This window comes from Colletotrichum aenigma, assembly GCF_013390185.1.
Source record: "Colletotrichum aenigma strain Cg56 chromosome Unknown KSG_Cg56_contig10, whole genome shotgun sequence".
Taxonomy (NCBI): Eukaryota; Fungi; Ascomycota; class Sordariomycetes; order Glomerellales; family Glomerellaceae; genus Colletotrichum; species Colletotrichum aenigma.
In genome coordinates, this window is record NW_023500916.1 from 1,783,335 (window position 1) to 1,802,671 (window position 19,337).

The following is a 19,337-nucleotide window of genomic DNA, read 5'->3' on the forward strand; positions in this document are numbered from 1 at the left end:
CCAAAACGACCACGTGGAGCTTCTGGATCTTCTCGTTGAAGAGCAGACACCATGGCACCGATTCATGCGGTTCTTCGATCGTGATGAACAGATTACCTTATTCCATCTTGCGAGCAGTAGCGAAATGATACGAGCTCTTCTACAGATAGACCCAGGGTTGCCAATCGACGATCAGAAAACGACAACGTCTGAGCCTCTTCTTACCTAGCACATTGAAAGGGGCATAACCGTCGACGGCCTTTCAGCGCTTTTACAAGCAGGATCACTGCCAGATGGCTCATATCCGGAATATTCAGCGAGAATACCCTTCTTCAGGCGTGATTCAGGACCCCCTCCGTTCCAGACGCCCATTGAGGCCGCAGCGTACCACGGCCGAATAGATCTTCTACGCACGCTTTTGGAAAGGGGTGCTGGATTTGCATACGAAACAGTCATCACTCGGCAGAGCATACACTTCCATGCCTTCATTGCTGGCAACCTATTCCCTTTACCCAGCAGTAAACTGGAACGAGCGATGGAGGTGATTTCAACCTGCATCGAGTATGGACTCAATGTCAACCAGACGTACCAGAACGTCTTGCACCTTGGCTCCGGAGACGAGCCAGGAGTCAGCTGCGCGTATAGCTATTTACTAAAGGACGCATTCATCAGGCAGGCCAACCCAGACGCCGAATCCAAGGCCTATGAACTCGTAGAGTCGCTCATCCATGAACATGGCGCTACGTTCACCGTGGAAGAATCGATTGCTGCGACGCGTCACGGTTGGTTCAGACAACGTGACAGGGTGTCAGGGTCCCAGGAAGTTTAGACTCAAGGTAGACAATACAGCGCGTTCATACTTTGAAAACTCCAAGCTCATCGTCGTCCGCCATCATTCTTGTCGCTGCCGCCGCCGTCGTCTCCCATTGTCGTCTGCCATTGTCGTCTCTAATAACTTTCACTCCTTCATCGAAGCAAAAGCTTCGAGGCTTCGGATACTCAGTAAGCAGAAAGTATGACTGCAAAGATGCAGGCAAATGAGGTAGTCTTAAAAGAACCGAGAGTCACGATTGAAAATCACGCCTCCCGGTTCTCATGCGCAACGCTGAAAAGCAGCGGACAGCTCTGCCAAAAAAGGAGTAGCGTCGCACTGGCGAGCCTATTTAGGCATGGTGCCATTCTGTCGCCGCTATCTGCAGCCAACCGCGACAACGTAAGGTCAGCATTGTGGGGATTTTGTGCCCCCACTAGTTCAGTGTCGCTGCGCCCTCCACGAGCATCTCGCCCGACGCCGCCATCCTGGATCCCGTCATGTCAGTCAGATTACCGCCATCGGCACAATCTGCCTGCCGGCTTACCGACCAAAATGCCAACCATCCTCCCCAACAGATCGAAACGGCCTCATGTCTCGTCTTATGTCCCGTCTTCAGTATCGACAGCTTCCTTCCCCTCAACCCCGCTACGCATTACTGAACGACAGCTTTCTAGCACTCGATAGCAAAACCCCTTTGCGCTGAGCGGTGACACAGCTGTTGGTCGACCGCCAATGGAGACGCAATCGTCACGACCCAAGAAGACAGACATCGTCCGAAAACGGACCGGATGCCAAAACTGCAAAACAAGGCGACGCAAGGTTAGTACACGCCCATCTCTTGCAAACGACCGCGGGCTGACCTGTTGCAGTGTGACGAGACGCGCCCCGAGTGCTCCGCCTGCGTCCGTCGCGGCATAAAGTGCAGCGGCTATGATCGCCCCGTCGCCTTCAAAGACGTGACGGCCTTGGCCGCAGAGTCATCACGAAAGTTTGAGGCTGCTCGGTGGTCGGCGCTGCGACATGAGGATGCGCGGAGAAAGCGTCGCATGACGGCCACGGATACGGCGTCGTCCGAAGTCGTTCGCCCCGACATCATCATCGGACCGGCGCTCAGCGCTCAGGCCCCGTCTGCTCCGGTGCCGGCGCCGTCTACCAACTTCATGTCGACTGAAGCCTGGTCTGGAGGCGCGTTTGCGCTGCCCTGGGGTCTTTTCGATATCCCCAACAATGCGCCGTCGCAGGTATTCCCTGAGGTCGCTCCTGTGCTGGGTACCGTCATCGAAAGCCTTTCGACTCCGCTGCCTGGGCGTGCCTCCGACGATACTACTTCGCCGCGGCAAAGTTCACCAGAGGCTTTGACACCTGCCAACTGGGACGAGTTCCTCGTCTCTCACGACTCGCCACTCGACACATCATCTGCCGAGGAGTCCCCTCTGGGCGAACCCACCACTGACCTCCAGATCTCGCTACCCCTCGAAGAGTCGCTTGTACAGCATTTCGATACAAACGTCATTCCCGCAATCCCCGTCGCGCTAGCCTTCTCGAACCTGTTCCAATCGAGCAGCTGTTTTCGAGCGGCAGTCCTGGCGTTGTCCGCGAGCCATCTGAAATTGGCAGAGCGGTTACCGATGGACTTTCAGAGCCTGCGGCGGATATGTGACGACAAATGCGTCTGGGTCTACTACGACACAGCGGTGAAGGACCTTCAGCTGCAAATACAGCGATCCAACAAGAGCAGCGAGGAGCTGGCCGGCGCAGCCCTCCTTCTAGCGTACCACGAATTGGAAGCGGGCACGGCTTTTGGCCTCAGGAACCACGCCAGCGGTCTCGACGCCATCGCCTCGAAAATGGACTTTGCCGCATCATCAATGCCAAATCTCTTCAAAGCATGGCGGATGCTCCGCTACGACATTCGATACACGTATACACCGACCCGCAAGTCAAGCAACCCTGTCGACAATTACGACAGTGCAAGCTTCCTCGACCCTCAGTTGGCGATCCGAGATGTCATGTCCAGAGTCTTCAGCCTTTACTCGAGAAACGCTATGGAGGCCAGCTTCGTCAATGACAACACTATTGAGGGATCAAGCGCTTCTGAGAGGGCAGCCAGATGGCTTTGCTCCGTGCTCAACAGAAAGTCCGACCACCGCAACTTTCAGAGGGGCGACTTTTACAAGGAGGATCTGACGTCGGAAAAAGTGCTGGAACAGTGCGATACCTTCTCAAAGCACCTCGACTCATGGCACAAAGGCCTGCGCGACTGCGACCTACCTATCGTCCGAGTCGGCGCCGACGGGGACACCATTACCGGTCCCACCTTTGAGCCCGTCATCACGTACCGATTTACCGACAACACGAAGGCCATGGACTACTTGTTGTACCTGATCTCCCGGATGAGCATCAGTAACCTCCGCTCGGTCTACGATCCCTCTGTCTCAGCAGCCGCGACGGAGGCGTGGGGCAAAGTAGCCCTCGGCATCATCTGCGGTATGAACGTGCTTCAGAAGCAGCAGTTCACGGTCCTTCGCATCGACGTTCTCGTCCGCTGGGTGGCTCTCCTGGTCGAGAGCACCAATTTCGCCAGAACGATCCTCGACTACTTGATCCCGAAGGTCCTGTCCAACGGGCTGACGGCCCCGGAGATGGTCTCGTGGGTGTACACGAAGGCAAGGATGGAGTACTGGCTAAGGGAAAAGCTGCGTGGGCGGGCTATGAGATTCTTCATGACGGGGGTAGAAGAGGACTCTGATCCTTGGTGCATCCTCACCCCGCATACGATGGCAGGCTTTGGCGACTACAATGGCAAAGGCAGCTTCAGGGAAACCTTTGTCATGGATTGCTTTGCTTCCGTTGATAAGAGGTGATGGCATTCTGGGCTTTGTGCTCGACGCTCGACAGGATGAGAGAGAACCTCGTCGACTGGTCTGTCAGGCATGTTGCGCTGCGATGGTTGTGCTGACGTCTCCAGCCGGGCTGATTTAGGTTGTGGTGGCACTCAGCAACTTGGTGTTGTTTTGCCATCCAGGTCAAATGGCGTTGTTCTGGCGATTTGGGGCAACCTTGAGGGTCAACAAACGAGCTTATATACCACATTGCCGTCGCTCCCGCAGACCGCAAATCTTCGCGTAGAGACCCTGATGACGCTGGGGTACGAGATGGAAAGGCTGCAGTATTGACATCCCTTTTCCCGCCCTCTCCGAAAATCACTACAGTCTTCGTACACCGCTCGCCCAAGCTCCTACCCGTCATGCCCGAAACATCGACAGTTGAGAAGCTCAAATGGGCCGATCATCCATACATTCACGCCCTGTCAGGCCTGAGGTTTCCAAAGAACGACAAGTGGAAAGGCCTATTCCGTGGACGCAGCCTGGAGTTATTCGGAATTTTCTTCGATGATTCTGCTCTCGACACCCAGGGGGGCGTTGAATTAAAGATGATGTATTACTTCAACGTCGTTAATCAGGAGCTGGGCAGGCTCTCAAAGGGGGTCTTCGTCGCTGATTTCGCTTCCGATGTTGATCAGTCACTAATCGCGCACTCGCTCTACTCCAACATCGGGCGAGTTTATGAGAGCTATCCCGTGGTTGACAGACTCCATTTCGCCTTTGGAATCGTGAATACACTCGTCCTTGCTCGGAATGCCTTCGTGGAAAGGATGGGGAGTGGCCCAGCGCCCGCATATGGAGGCCTCGGACAGGTTGTGGACATTACAAGCTTGCTTTCACGAGATCGTCCTAATATGCTCGTTGACGGATCTAATTACGGATTCTTGCTTGACGGTAGGTTTCCAATCTTAGTCTGCTGAATTTCATCCACTAACATTTTCGAAGAAATGAACGCAGAGTCCCCCGCCAGCGAGGCATCCTCAGACGACATCTTTACTCCATCAACCTCGGAATCGGCCGATGTTGCAGAGATAGGAGAGCCTGTACAAGGACCCATCCCAGCCTGCTCAATCCAGCCTGTCGTCCCGCAGAGCAGACAGGCGCTTCATCCCCTTCTGGTGCAGGGATTGACGTACAGATACCCCAGAGACTCCACCATTCCTCTGACGCCGGTCATCAAAGAAGACGAACTAGACTGCGCTGAAGCAAAGGAGGATGTTCTGGGCAAATATAAGGTAAGATGCAACGTCATGTCGAGCAGGATTGAGCGCCTCGAAAAGGAAAACCGTCAACTACAGACCCGCTTTATCACCGAACAAACACTGAAGACACGCACGAGATTGTCCCTTCAGGCCAAGGAGAAGGATCTCTGCATGGTCCAGGAAGCCTTTTGGAAGCTTTGGGAAGCCCACCGTCGCCAGTTGAACAGTGGTTTGGAGGCCAACGGTATGGAGGGCCTCTCTTGGGGTGCAAATGATGCAGGGATTTATCTTTGCAGCTTGGATCTCGGAAAGGACTCTTGAATGATTGGCCTTAGGCGTTCGAAGCTTGATACCATCTGAAATGGTCATGGTCTGTATCTTGGGACGGAGGGATCGATCTTGGCTTTTCAAGTTGGTCTTCTGAAGGTTTAGATGACTCGCGGCTCCCAGGAACTTTTTTCCTTATCATGAAGTATAATTGGAAGACATATCTCGGCTTGCGCTACATCGCTGGTTTCCGCCTATGTAATCACCGCAATGAGCTTGCTCCTTCCTCTGACCAGACTGCGTTCGCTATTCGGAGCGCCTTTCCAGGCAGGCGTGAAGCTTTTGGAGTGCCTTCTCAGTGTCAGAAGCTTTCTCAGAAGGGCAAGGAGTCTGATGGCTACCTACCCACCTTGATCGACCGTTTCTGAACCCTGCTACTGGGATCCGAGACCATTGAGGACTTTTACCTTACTGGCCACTCCCCACGTTTTTTTGAGTTCCTATTAGACTTCGCAACATCTCTGGGCCAGAAGAGCAAGCTTTTCCGTAGACCCTTGTGTGCAACATCTATCGACTATTTCTTCGCTCTGAATTCAGAAGTTGTTGTCCCATTACCTATCCTCACCTTTTTTCAACATCCGTGATTGTCTTCGGTAATCGCCGTCCCCCGCTGAAGCCGCTAAGTATTGCCAAGTCTCTTTTCAAATGTTTCTCCTAACAAACCCGCTAACGGCTTGCAGGATGACTGATGTCAATACTCAGCAAACCGACAAGGTGGATTACTTGCAAGCAATCGAGGTTGTCCCTATGAGCCAAATTCAGGACGATGAACAGTATGTTGAGGACTGGGTAAGGCTCGATGAAGGGATACTCAACGAGCCAAGCGATCCTTCCAGCCGAACTCCGGAGCACGAAGAGTTGGATGAGGACTTCTTCATGCTTCAACAAGAGATATTCAAAGAGCAAACTGACCCTGTCAACTACTATGCGAGCCATCCTGACCTGCGCAGGCTGCCAGGTCTTCGCTTCCCAGGAGAGATCGGCGATCCTGTAACTCGAGTTGGCCAGGCTGGTTGGCAAATGTTCTTCGATGGCCCAGCCCTCCCGTCTCATAGCAACAAGCTTCTTCTTGTCGCTAATATCAAGAAATTCACGGATGTCTGTGTGGAGGTCGTCACAGAGTCTCGCGGCGTTGGTCAATGGAACGAGGTTCTTCGGGAAGCCATGCAGCGGTTGACGACAAGGACTGGCAGGGAGCGGTGGGTCGCTGTCACAGTGGAGGATGTTTCCAAGTGCATGACCCGGCTTGTGGGAGCCCGCAACCTGTTCCTGAGGAGGAGTGATCTGCGTCGCGGTCACCTCCGTGGCCAGCGCCCGATAAAGCTTCCAAAGGGGTTCCGCCCTTTCTTGGCTAGTCTTGACAGATGGATTGAAGCTTCGGTTTGGATTCAGCCAGGGCATGACCTCAATGCCACCCACGAATCGAGAGAAGCCGGTAAGTCCTCGCGAAGATGCTGCCAATGTACATGATACTAAAGTGAAACAACACAGTTACGACTGATGAGAAACCTCAGAGGCCTCCGAAGAGGTCGCATGATGAGACAAGCCAGTCAGACGAAGATGTGGAGCCGCCTAACAAGATTCGTCAGGTTAAGGCGGAAGATACTGGAGCATCCAACCAGGTCGAGTCTTTGACCTCTGGTTATGAGCAGCGTATTGCGATGCTGGAGGCTGAGAATCGAAAGCTTCAACACAGCTTGGCCGAAAACAGCAAGATTGCGGAGGAGGACGACTCAAGAAGACCTCGCAACTGGGTCAAATCGGCAAGAGATTGGGCAGCCTCCTTTTGGGGCTGAGCACGACGGTCTTCTGGCCGCTAGTGTTCTCTTTGTACAAACATAACGTTCCAATATAACACATGTCGCCAGGAAGGGAGTCCCTTCGGCCTCTATTCATGTTCGCCAGTTACCATATCTGTTGTCGGCGTCGTTGTTGTTGTCATCGTGTGATGCCGATATCCCGATTTGATGGGTCCAGGTTCTCGGCGTCGGACGATAATAGTGCGACACCATTGAATACTGAGATTCTCTGAGTAGATTCGGTAGGTCTTTCAACAATAATGTTTCCATTTTCAAAGAGACTCCCGAGGAGAATGCGGCCGCATGATGCGTCGTCCTCAGGCCGAACATCAAGCGAGCTGTCGCGGGTGGTCAATTGTGGGGCATCCCTTTCACCTCTCATCTTGCCTTCGAGCAACCTCGGATCACGGGATGGGTATTTAGGGCAGTTGCCTTGCCCGTTCTGCCACAAGGTTCCGGTCGATGATTTGAGTGAGTTTGGCGTAGTGGTTAAGGCTGGCCCCCTTTCTGCACTTCGGCATTCTACCCTCTCGCAGACCCTTTTTGTAGTTCGTCTGTTCAAATCATCGTATCGTCCCTCATTTTTTCCACCCGGACATATTTAGCTCAAATTGACGGCGCATTTCTACTTCTTTGGCCTCGTCATATAAAAGTTTTTTTGGTGAATTGAGAGGAAGATTGGCTTATCTTGACTAAGTTTCTTGTAGGCTCACAGATTCACTCATGTGATATTCCTACCCTCCAGACGCTCGAGCGAGCAAGAATCTGTCGCTCCGTGGTCCCACTTTTCAGCTCACACGACCAACTTCACTCACTCACAGCTACCTCATTCATTCTTTCTCTCTTTTCTTTTCCCGCGCCATCCTTTCAAAAACACGACTCCAGCGCCCGCTTGGCGATCATCACAAAATCGCTCCCAGCACCACCGACATATCCGTCATCAGTCCGACCAAGATGGGAAGACCTCGAAATCACCAGACCAAAGCATGTGCGCCTTGGTTTAAGACCGTCAGAACGACGCCCGGTCTCGCCGTTGCCGGAAGTCGTCACAAGCCCCTCGTACCTCGTCACTCCCACCCTTGCTTCATGTTCATGCTCTGTGGAATCAATAACAGCAAGAAGGAGACCAGCCTTTCGTGCAATGATCGCATGCTGATCGTTGGGCGCCGTGGCACCGAGATTCTTGACGCCGCCGCGGCTGTCATCGAGAAGATGAACAACAATCGGTCCTGGACTCCGGGCGAGATATGGGTAATGACTTGGGCGACGAGAAGCTTGGTAAGAAGCCTGAATTTCCCCACGTTGCCGCCGTCGTCGTCGACGTGACTGCTGTCTACTTTCGCTTCTTTGCTACCGAGGTGCTGACAAGCTGTCCAGTCGTCAAGCCAGAGTACGATCCCACCATCCCTGACGCCGCCGCTGTTATGCCACACCAGCCCCCGGTCGAGGACTTCCCTCTCGCCTAATTTTTCTTGGCATCCACTGTTAGTGTAATATGTGGGAGACTACCAAAATTCCTTAACAGCTGAAAACCCTTCACCTCTCGCCTCCAGCGCCCTCCCGCGATGGCCTCGCAGCCTCCGGCGGGCTCTGGACCTTTGCCGGCCTCCTCGGCCGGCCCTGATCGAGGCTCCAGAGCCCCTCTGGAGCCGTCCCCAACCTCAAGGGCTAAACGCCGCCGCGGTACCGAGGCCCAGCTATCCCAGCCCAGCCTCGCGGGAAGCCAGCCTGACGCCTCTACGACAACCCCCTTAACGGCTAAGGGGCCCTCAACCGTGAATGGGATAGCTGCTGGAGCTATCCTTACAGCCCTTAACGAAGAGGCTAAGCACTATGAAGCCCGAAAGGATGTCTTTATGGCTATCGCCCAGTCTGTGGATAACGTGGTCTCTTGCTTTGAGGGACCTAGGAAGCAGATCGCGAAGGAGGCTACAACCTATGTGATCCAAGCCTTGAAGAGGATTATGTGGAATGAGTCTGCAGCCCCGAACCCAAGCCGGAACTGGGCTGACGTGGCGGCCTCGGCTGCAACTGCAGCTGCAGCCCCAGCCCCAGCCCCAGCCCGCACCCGGAACCCAATCCAGCCCCAGGCCCAGACTCAGACTCTAACCCAGCCACAGGAGGACCTCCGGGTCTTTGCCCGCATCCCTGAGGAGGGTTTAACAGCTGCTAGGAAGCACGCCCCTTTTGCCCTTCGTCGGAAAGTCTGCCAGGCCCTTAGCCTCCAGCTGGCAGATATCCCACATATCTACCACATTACAACTGGCTACTCGCTGAGACCCCTGAATAAGCAGGTCCAGCAAGCCCTCCTTACAAACAAGCAGAAACTCGCTGATAGTCTGGGAGCTTATAAGGTTGAGTCCCCTACTAAGTGGTTTACTTATGTCGTCCCACGCTGCCCTGCTAAGATGTGGACTCTTGAAGGCGATGCCCTTGACCCAGCTGCTCTGGTTGAAGACGAGGTCCTCGCCCAAACAGGGCTTAAGCCCACCCGGGCCTAACAGTCCCGCCTAGGTGTAAACCCTATTACAAACGAGGTCTCCTGGATTATCTCCTTCTCTATGGAGGTGCCGCCCTTTAGACTTTTTAACCAAAGCAGCCGGTCTCAGCTTATTCGGAAGAAAAAGACCCTCATCAGACATGACCCTGGCTGCCAGGGATACCATTCGAACCGATACTGTAACCGACAGCCGCTCTGTGGCAACTGCAGCAGGCCCTCAGGCTCCCATGAGACCTGGCCCTGCACAGCTAGACCGAAGTGCGCTAACTGCGCCGGCCCCTTCCAAGCTAACCACAAGGACTGCCCAGCAAGGCCCCTGGTGGTGAACAGCTCCCCTACCCTTCCAGGTCGGAAGGAACTCTCCCGGATCCGAAAGGCTGGACAGAAGGCCTACGAGGCCCTCTATCAGAGCAGCCAGGCAGGTAGCCAAGCCACCTGCAACCAGCAGCCTAGCAGCAGCCTGACAAGCCCTCAGCCTGGCTCGAAGCGACCACGCGCCCCTACCCCTACCCAGGACTCAATTATTGTAGCGGACGTTAGCGATACAGCAAGCTCTAGCAGTATGGATGAGGATGAGAATGAGGCTGAAGCAGAAGTCTCTGATAACAACCCTATCCTACCACCACTACCCACCCAGCATATCCCAGCTGCCTCAAGCAGCAGGGCCCAGCGGGTAGCTCAGAAGCCTGACTATAACGTTGTTAATGCCTACACCCACCTCGACCTCGACTCAGAGCAGTAGGCTCAGAACGGCTACCCCACAGGTACTACGGGTCGCCCAGTGTAACGTGGGGAAGAAAAGCCCAGCTCATACAGCTTTCCTAGAGCTCTGCTGGGCAGATCAGATCGATATAGTACTAATCCAGGAGCCCTGGATAGGCTATAGAGATAAGCTGCAAATCAACACACACCCAGGCTATAACTCTTATGTGCCAGTTGACTTCTGGAACAGCAGAGACATAAGGCCTAGGGTTATGACCTATATACGGAAGAGTCTAAGGCTACAAATACAGCAACAAAGACCAACCCAATCAAGGGACATCCTATGGATCAAGGCTGGCGATGTTACTATTATGAACATCTACAGGCCACCAGGTGAACCTGCAAACCATACAACAACAAACATCCTCCTAAACTATCGACCGCCAGAAAGAGCCCTTATTGCTGGGGATCTCAATGCCCGCCACTCTTCTTGGGAACCTGGCTCTCTAAGCCGGAATCAAGGGGATGATATCGCAGAATGGGCTGAAGGGGGTAATCTTGAGTTTATTGGGGAAGTTGGGGCCTCTACCCATACTCACAGGCATACACTCGACCTTACCTTCTCAAATATCCCCTTCGCAGAGGCCTATATCAGCCCACACCTACATCCGGGGGCTGACCACCAGGCTATTACAACTATTATCCCACTAGGCAAGATCCAGGAGCAGAGACGCCAGACTGGTCACCTCTCAGTCCCAGACTCAGCCCTCCTTCGACTTGCTGATTTGGTAAAGATGGGGATCCCAGCCCTACCCACCTTAGGGGATACACCTACTCCAGCAGAAATAGATACCCTAGCTACCCAACTAGTCAGCCTCCTCTCTACAGCTACTCAGGCTGTAGGAAAGAGACGGAATAACCAGGGCAGGGGAGCCCCCTGGTGGACAGAGGTGTGTTCAGAGGCCCACCATGCAGCTATTAAGGCTAGACAACGACAAGCCCAGGAACCTGGGCTTGTCTTACCGCCGCCTATCCTTGAGGAGCAGAAGGCCTTTCTGACCACAGTTAGGAAGGCAAAACGTGCCTACTGGGCTACTAAGATTAAGGAGGCTAGGTCTAACCAGAACCTATATCAGATACTAAGCTGGCGTAAGTCTGGTCTAGCTGTAAGGGCCCCGCCTCTTATAGTAGATGGACAGGTAATCAACAACTCCTATGATAAAGCCCAAGCCTTACGGAAGGCCCTACTAGAGAGATTTGACGCTACAGACGACTTCCATGGGAACCTATTTGCTATTCCTATAGTTCCAAGGCGTCTAATACCCTGGCAGCAGATAGTCAACATTGAGGAAGTACGCCAGGCAACTCTCACAAAGGCTACAACCCCTGGGATTGATGGGATTACTACAAAGTTACTACAATCCATTTGGGGCCTGATAGGTGTTCCTATACAGCAGCTCTTTCAGGCCTGCGTTCAGATAGGCTACTTCCCTAGGACCTTCCGCAAAGCAGAGGTAGTTATGATCCAGAAGCCGGGAAAATCAGACTTCTCAAAGGTGGGATCTTGGCGTCCAATAGCCCTCTTATCCTGCTTAGGCAAGGGCTTAGAGCGGCTGATAGCAAAGAGGATGGCATACCTTACTATTTTGGAAGGGGTTGCCAGCCCACAGCAGGTTGGGGCATTACCAGGGAGGGCTGCAGTCGACCTGACAACCTGCCTAGCCCATGAGATCGAGAGAGCTCTGGACTTAGGACTCACTGCCACCCTGGCAACAATGGATGTTAAGGGGGCGTTTGATTCCGTGCTGCGAAACCGACTTATCCTTAGGCTACGACAGCAGGGCTGGCCTAGTAGTCTGATTAGGCTGATCTTCACCTTCACGTTGAGTCGCACAGCTCGAGTTAGGCTCGAGGACACTACTACAGAGGACTTTCCCCTATCCTGTGGGCTGCCACAAGGCTCCCCGCTATCCCCTATACTCTTTCTGCTGTATATAGCAGACATCCTAGCTGACGATCAGAAGCTACGGTTTGGCTATGCGGATGATATAGGCCTGCTGGCTACTAGCCCTTCCCTGGAGGGAAACACTGCAGCCCTTGGCCAGGAGATAACTCGGATCCTCAACTGGGGCACTGATAATAAGGTTGCGTTCGACCCAGCTAAGTGTGAAGCAATCCACTTTAGCAGGAAACATAACCAGACAAGAGATCTACCAGACATACAAGCAAGAGACCTAACTATTAAGGCCTCAACTAAGCCTATACGTTGGCTAGGGGTCTGGTTCGACAAAAGACTTACCTTCCGGCACCACGTCGATATAAAGGTAGCAGCAGCAAGGAAGGCAGCCCAGTTCCTACAGCACCTGTCAAACACCAAAGGGGGGCTCCCAGCTGCTGCTGCCCGCCAAGCTGTTATTGCCTGTGTCCTCCCAACAGCCCTGTATGGAGCTGAGACCTGGTATGCAGGTTTAAGTAGACCAGCCAGGAACAGTGGCACTACTACCGCTAGCAGCAGTGCTACCAACCAGGTAGCTACTGTCAGTACAGGACAGAAGGGCCTGGTTAAGAGTGTTGGAAAGGTTATCACAGCAGCAGCAAGGGCTATCCTGCCTGTCTGGAGGACCACCCCAACCAGCAGCCTTCTCCGAGATGCTGGCCTGCCTACAGCAAAAGTAGCTCTTGAGGCAGCACGCTTATGCTTTGCCACGCGCCTACAGAAGGTTGACCAACAGCACCCCTTAGTCCCTAGGCTTTCACAGCTAGGACGGCAGCAAACAAGGTTACAAAGAACAGCAGCCCTCCTACCGAAATGCTCAAGGCCGTTGCTCCTACAGCCACAGCATCTCTCGGGATCACAAGACCCTACAGCTAGCCAGAGCAAGGAGAAGGCAGCTAAAGCGTTTCAGGACTGTGTTAAGACTGTGCCAGATAACCACACAATTATCTACTCAGACGGCTCTAAAGCCCCTGATGGGGCTACAGGGTTCGGCTTTGTCATCTACCGCGGCAATAAACGGATAGCCCAAGGGTGTGGCCGTCTCAGCATTGCAGAAGTATTCGATGGCGAGGCAGAGGGGGCGAGGGCAGGGCTCCAAAGGGCCCTCCTTACCTCCCAAGGCCAGCCTATACACATCTGTATTGATAACACCAGCGTCATCCAGGGGATACGCGGCAACATCCCGGACTCCTCACAAGCTGCCTTCTTAGAGATTCAGGCAGCAGCCAGGATACACAACATACAAACCCATTGGTCTCCAGGGCACCAAGGTATCAGAGGAAACGAGGAAGCAGATAACCTAGCTAAGGAGGGCACAACCCTGCCAGTCCCTAGGGGCCTACTGCCGACCCTATCAGGGATTAGGCGGCTTGCTAAAGAACGTAAACAACGCCAGCATAGGAAATGGTGGAAGCGAGAGGCAACCCCCCGGTATACCCAGCTAGGGCTTAAGGCCACCCTTGGCTGCCCTCCTGAATTAGCCCTACCAAGAGCTATCCTTCATCATCTCCTAGCAGCTCGATCAGGCCACGGGGACTTTGAACAGTATCATCAACGCTTTAACCACACAGAAGCACTACTCACCTGCTCCTGCGGAGAAGCTAAGGAGGTGGACCACCTGGTCTACTGCCGAAAGACGCTAGTGAGGAGGCAACGGTGGCCCACCCTTCACCCTTATAGTCGACGGGAGCCTCTAGGACCTATGGGTTCTCTAGAGCGTTACTTTAAGGGGCTAATCATCGACTCAGAAGGCTTCCAGGCTTTCATCAGCGTGACAGACTTCTTCCAGAAGATCTGCCCGCGGTACTGAGAGATAGGCTGTAGCCTACTCTCTAAGCAACAAACTACCACTACTAGGTAATAAGGTTATTACAACGGAACTAGGGCACCAGTGGGAACTAGGGAAGGATAGAACACATAGTAGCCTACGGGCAAGACTTGGAGGACGCTAAGAAGCGGCATGTGCTTAGAGTATACAGCTAGAATCTGCGGCCCTCCACGCCATATACCCTTCGGGAGGTCTGCCGCAAGGGCGTCTGCGCCCTTGCCGCCACGGCGTTAAATACCAAACAAACAAACAAACAAAACAAACACCAGCCCCCGGTCTCTCCCGACAACATGAAGTGCATCCATGTTTTGGTCGCCGAGAAGCATGCTCTGAACTCCGAGAAGCAATCCCTGACAGAGGCTCTCTAGGAGAGAGACCAGAAACTTCAGGGTTTGCAGGAGGAATACGACGATCTGGACGAGGAGAACGACGACCTGCTGAAGGAAAATGATAAGCTTGCCAATCATTGCGATGAGCTCGAGGACACAGTCTGGGATTATCAGAGATGGCTGAACGCCGATGAACGTACCATCCGTGTCCAAGAGATTATGATCGCCCGGACCAACAGGCGATGCGCCGGCAGCACGCTGAGATCCAGCGCCTGCGGCAAGAGAACGCCTTGCTTCAGGCTCGAAGCATCCTTCGATCCTGGGCGCAGTACCAGGAGGGAAGACGCCACTAGTCTTTGAGATGAGACAAAACAAAGGGCGGTATGAAGTTTCCAGAGATTAACTAGCTTGACCAGAGGGCGTGGAGTATTCTTTGACTTGGAAAAGAACGTAGTATCGCAGGTCAAAGGCGTACGTTTGGGATAGGAATTGTCCCTCAGAGCATGTTATGTCAGGAATATGTTTATAGAGCTCGGAATTATGACTACCTTCAGATACTGCGTTTGCCTGAAAACGATTCAAGGATTTCAAGGAAGACGAATCGAGCGAGGAGGTTCTATGAGGACTATTGGGTCATTTGCTGGACCTATCGATCGACAACGAATCCATCTTTGTGGGGTCTCATCCGTACAGGGTGGACCAACGGTGGTCTGATCTCCTGTGCGTTCGCCACCAAGTTGATTCCGAGACCGGGGGTAGATGGAATGTCAACAAAGCCCTCCTTAGGCGTGGGAACATGATCAACAATGTCGCTGCCAAGATGTTTCGAAGTGCTCTCGAATGCCCCAGCCGCGAATCCCGTAGCATACTCCTGTATCGCAAAGTTGGGAATCGCCGCGGCAACTTGTAAACATGCCGCAAGTCCTATCGGCGAGAGCGGGTTATGCGGAATGATCTGAACATGGTTGGCTTCGGCCATTGCTGCCACCTTCTTTGCTCCGGTAATTCCGCCACAAACAGCAACATCCACCCTCGCGTACTCCAGAGCGTTTCGGGCCAGCAGTGCTTGAAACTCGTAGATGGTGCAGAAACGCTCTCCCGTGGCAATCGGGACGGAGATGCGTTCGGCCACACGAGCCATGGCATCGGCATTCTCGGGTCTAATAGGGTCTTCAACGAGCATCGGGAGTGTGTCGGCGATGCCGTTGCAGAAAGTGACTGCTTCTGCCGGGGTTAGACGACGATGCAGCTCGACGAGCAAGTCAACCTTGTCTCCCACAACCTCCCGCATCTTTCGCAAATTTTCGATGGCATCTCGCATCTTCTGAACATGTGTCTTAAAGTAAACCTTGTCGGTTCCCTTGTCGAGAAAGGGGCTGATATGGCCGAAGGCGGTAAACCCCATGTCCATCTTTCGCTTGCACTCTTCAAGTACCTTCTCGATGGTACTCTCATAGATGTGTCCATAAATCCGAGCTTTCATGCGGCAGGCTCCCCCGAGAAGTTCATAGATGGGAACACTCAGAACCTTACCCTTGATGTCCCAAAGAGCGATGTCAATGGCGGAGATTGCGGCGTTGATGGCAAGCCCCTGGAAGTAGCTGAAGCGATGCATCACGTTCCAGTGGTGTTCGATATCGAAGGCCCGCTTGCCGACTAGATACTCGGTGAACCTTTTAATGCATGTCGCGGCTGCTTCTATGTCACCCCAAATCCCAGCCTCTCCATAGCCAATGATGCCTTCAGTCGTCGTGATACGACAAAACATGAACTGGCCTACATGAAGTGGCTCGACAGCACTGATAATCTGTTCCTGCCGCGCCATCTGATTAAAGTTAGACTTGTGATCGCGCCTCGGAGATGGATGTACCCACGTTCAGCTTGATGTATTGCGATAGGAATATTTGGATTGTGAGAGGCGCTGGCGTTGAGATCCCCCCCACACCAAGTCATTCCCACATGATTCTCACTAAAGTAGCGAAACAGATCAGCCAAGATGCGCCCGAACACCGATATCGCCCTCGGAAAAGACCACGGGTTCTTTCTGCAAAGGCTTGGCTAATTACTCCCAAATTTCAGAACCCAGCATTGGCGCCCATGAAGTCCAGCTCGGGGATGATTCTGCCCAAATCAAGGACCTTTGTCAATTTTGTCAGGTTATATGTTATCTCGGATGTTATATAACACAGGTCACTTACCAGTGAATCCAATTGTTCCCAGTTAGGCAGATCCATCAACTCAAAGAGATTGTCGTCAGTCCCAATACTTTCGAGCCACGATGTTGCACCCGGCTCAAGCGCAGTTTCCGACAGCGACATGGACTTGCTGGTATGCGAGTGAGAGCTTTGCTGGACCTGGTTTATGACCTCAAGACGGTATTCCTCCATGATGACGGATAGTCGCCGACCGAGGGAGCTGGGGCTAGTGATGCTGAACAATAGCCTTTGACAGCGCTCTGCCGCTTCAAAGTGCTCTTTCCAAGGAGCCTGGTTGTCTTTGTGATTCCGGATGGTATATGTGTACAGCACAACCACTGCGCAGAACGCCTGATACGGTGCAAACCAGAGCGAGGGATACAGCTGCTTCGACTCGACCATGTAGTCAATGATCGTCACGACACTCAAGGCTGCGTCAACGCATCTCTTAACATTTTCTTTCGTCCCCTTATCATGACTGGACTTTGTGTAGTCGTTGAAGAGACATGGCCGATAAATGAGCATCAGGCAGTGTCCAGCCGCGAGGCTCAGAGTATTGCTCTGCCGTTGGTAGATTGGTTGCAGGATGCGGGAGTCGACTTTGTCCGGATTAAGGAAAGCCGGGAGCTGGTCTCGCCAGGTCTGAATCTCAGCGCCCAGTCTGGCCATTTTTTCGTGCCTTGATGTCTCATCCAGCGAGCTGATGCCATAGAGCTGTCTCAAGATCCTGCTCAGTATCCTAGCCAGCTGTTGGTGTGCTAGAGGACCCAGCATGATATTCATAGCTCTTCGACTGGCGACATCCACAGATGTACTGCCCAAAGCGTGATCCTCAATGATTGCAGGAACCTCTTGGTCAATATCGCCATCATGGAAGGCGCATGGCCGGCCGAAGATGGCACTCAAGTATCTGTCCAGGTTGTATGCACACCAGAATGTCCGTTTCCTGCATTCAGATTCGATGAGGCATCCTGTGCTGTCGCCTATACCGTCGAGATTAAACTTCTTCCGGTGCATTCCCAATGCAAGTACAAGTCTTGAGGTTGTCCCAAAAAGGCTCCAGCAGTGATTGAGTCGTGACTGAGTCATAATGTAGAAGCAACAACCGAGGAGAGCTTGGACGCTCGTCAAAGTAGCGGGTTCTGTCTCACGATTGAGCTCCTGTTCGGCAGACTGAAAGTAGAGCATGCTATGAACGCAATTAGAGCGGCCCTGATTTTGTTCTTTTGATGGTCAAAACTCACCCATTACTGACGTTAGAAGTACCCTGCGGCTCGATGTACTGAATCGACTGGGCAAACATGGTCATGATCACTGCATATTTACTTCTAGAGTGAGGTGCCGAAACCATGCCATTTTGGTACAATTCTTCCAACCAACCCTCGACTGTAGGTCTGTGAAGAAATCTGTACGTTGGCGAGGATAGCTCGAAGTAGGTTTTCAGTAAGTTGTCCGCCTTTTCTTTCGGGGGTAAAATGACCGCAGTGTCGTCGAATTGAGGCAGAACAGGATCACCGAGAGCAAAGACTGATGTTTCCGTCGATCCACCACTATTCTCTCTCAAACGTCGTTGCAAGCGGAGGAGAAAGCTAAGTCCTGATGAAGCGCCAACAAAATGACCCTGGCGATCACTCTCACCCGGTTCCGGCGAAGCTTCATTTCCTGGTTCTCGTCCCTCACATGAGTCACTCTCAATTGCGATGCCAGCTAAACCATGGCCATGAGTCTCAGGCTGAGTATCTTGAACTGACTGGGGAGTTGAAAGAGGGTAGGGTGAGATTGAGGGTGATTCAGATAGAATCCCCAAGTTGGGGCGAGGCCTTCGTTTACCCCTGGCATATGGGGCTTTGAACTCGCAAACGATGTCCTCTTGAACACATTTTGGACAGGGCTGCTTTCCGGTGCATCGAATCTTTTTGCTTGAGGAAAGTCAGCATTCATATTCCAACTGACACGCTGCTGCGATATCAAACCTCCCGATCCGAGGAATGTTCGTACCTTTTGCAGTAGTCGCAGGCTCGGCTAACTCGTACCCTAGCCCGCGGACTTTTCTTTGGAGTTGCAGGGCTATGCGAAGCAGCATGCTGAGACACAGGAGAGTCCATCTCGGGAGAATCTATCATCGACAGCATTTCGGTTTGGGGGGCTCTGGGAGACAAAGGTGTGTCTGGAGCAGTCAATATTGCCGGTTGCTGACGATATCCGACATCCGACTTGAAGTAGCCGAAGCCGGAAAAGCCCCTGTTACTCCACAAATACAGGGACGGAACGTCTTCGCCCCACCATAGAGTTTCCGCCGTCCACTGCCGGATAAACGGGTCTAAGCGTGACTTTTCGGCTTCATTCCGCCTCTCCAAGACAGAAGCTTAAACATTTCATGCTTATCTATCAAAGCGAATTGAAACTGAGCCAATTGGTGCCGCAAAGTTTGTTTCTCGGAATTGAATGTCTAATCATAACTACAAATCCGTCGCACCTTCGATGTCTTGCTTAAGCAACTCAAGCACACCAGCATTCGCACCCTTCACTGCCGCTTTATCCTTCAGCTCATCTTTCGCAATGGGGTTCACAAAAGCTTTTGTGCCGCCGCTTATGGTTTTCATAATCTTCAGCCAATATTCGACGAGATTGAGTGATGAAGCCGACTGATCGTGAGGTACCTGCGCAACTCGTCAAAAGGATGTACGTCATGACCCGAACGAGCTGTCTTACCATGTGTCCCGCTTCCTCAATTTCTGCAAGCCAAAGCCCGGTAGTATTGTTGATCCTCCCACCGTTTCC

General features: G+C 52.9%; 7 protein-coding genes across 7 annotated transcripts; 5 read left to right on the forward strand and 2 right to left on the reverse strand.

Moving 5' to 3' along the window:
• Positions 1-1,525: 1,525 nt before the first annotated feature.
• nosA (C6 finger domain transcription factor nosA) lies at positions 1,526-3,657 on the forward strand (the record flags this gene model as incomplete). Its single annotated transcript, XM_037329610.1, has 2 exons — positions 1,526-1,612; positions 1,663-3,657. 2 exons carry the CDS (start codon positions 1,526-1,528, stop codon positions 3,655-3,657), a joined length of 2,082 nt encoding a protein of 693 aa, XP_037172182.1.
• Positions 3,658-4,040: 383 nt separating this feature from the next.
• CGCA056_v014369 (uncharacterized protein) lies at positions 4,041-5,201 on the forward strand (the record flags this gene model as incomplete). The annotated part of the gene is made up of 2 exons (XM_037329611.1): positions 4,041-4,572; positions 4,624-5,201. The coding sequence occupies 2 exons, from the start codon at positions 4,041-4,043 to the stop codon at positions 5,199-5,201; spliced, it is 1,110 nt and encodes a 369-aa protein (XP_037172181.1).
• Positions 5,202-5,888: 687 nt separating this feature from the next.
• On the forward strand, positions 5,889-7,003 carry CGCA056_v014370 (uncharacterized protein; the record flags this gene model as incomplete). The annotated part of the gene is made up of 2 exons (XM_037329612.1): positions 5,889-6,642; positions 6,699-7,003. The coding sequence occupies 2 exons, from the start codon at positions 5,889-5,891 to the stop codon at positions 7,001-7,003; spliced, it is 1,059 nt and encodes a 352-aa protein (XP_037171653.1).
• A 1,568-nt stretch (positions 7,004-8,571) lies between these two features.
• On the forward strand, positions 8,572-9,507 carry CGCA056_v014371 (uncharacterized protein; the record flags this gene model as incomplete). Its single annotated transcript, XM_037329613.1, has 1 exon — positions 8,572-9,507. The coding sequence occupies one exon, from the start codon at positions 8,572-8,574 to the stop codon at positions 9,505-9,507; it is 936 nt and encodes a 311-aa protein (XP_037171654.1).
• A 139-nt stretch (positions 9,508-9,646) lies between these two features.
• Positions 9,647-14,014, forward strand: RTase-8 (putative RNA-directed DNA polymerase from transposon BS; the record flags this gene model as incomplete). The annotated part of the gene is made up of 3 exons (XM_037329614.1): positions 9,647-9,764; positions 9,815-10,244; positions 10,459-14,014. 3 exons carry the CDS (start codon positions 9,647-9,649, stop codon positions 14,012-14,014), a joined length of 4,104 nt encoding a protein of 1,367 aa, XP_037171717.1.
• Positions 14,015-15,007: 993 nt separating this feature from the next.
• dgoD-0 (D-galactonate dehydratase) lies at positions 15,008-16,186 on the reverse strand (the record flags this gene model as incomplete). The annotated part of the gene is made up of 1 exon (XM_037329615.1): positions 15,008-16,186. One exon carries the CDS (start codon positions 16,184-16,186, stop codon positions 15,008-15,010), a length of 1,179 nt encoding a protein of 392 aa, XP_037171426.1.
• Positions 16,187-16,436: 250 nt separating this feature from the next.
• Positions 16,437-17,865, reverse strand: ASG1-1 (Activator of stress genes 1; the record flags this gene model as incomplete). The annotated part of the gene is made up of 3 exons (XM_037329616.1): positions 16,437-16,499; positions 16,560-17,745; positions 17,801-17,865. The coding sequence occupies 3 exons, from the start codon at positions 17,863-17,865 to the stop codon at positions 16,437-16,439; spliced, it is 1,314 nt and encodes a 437-aa protein (XP_037171650.1).
• Between the last annotated feature and the right edge of the window lie 1,472 nt (positions 17,866-19,337).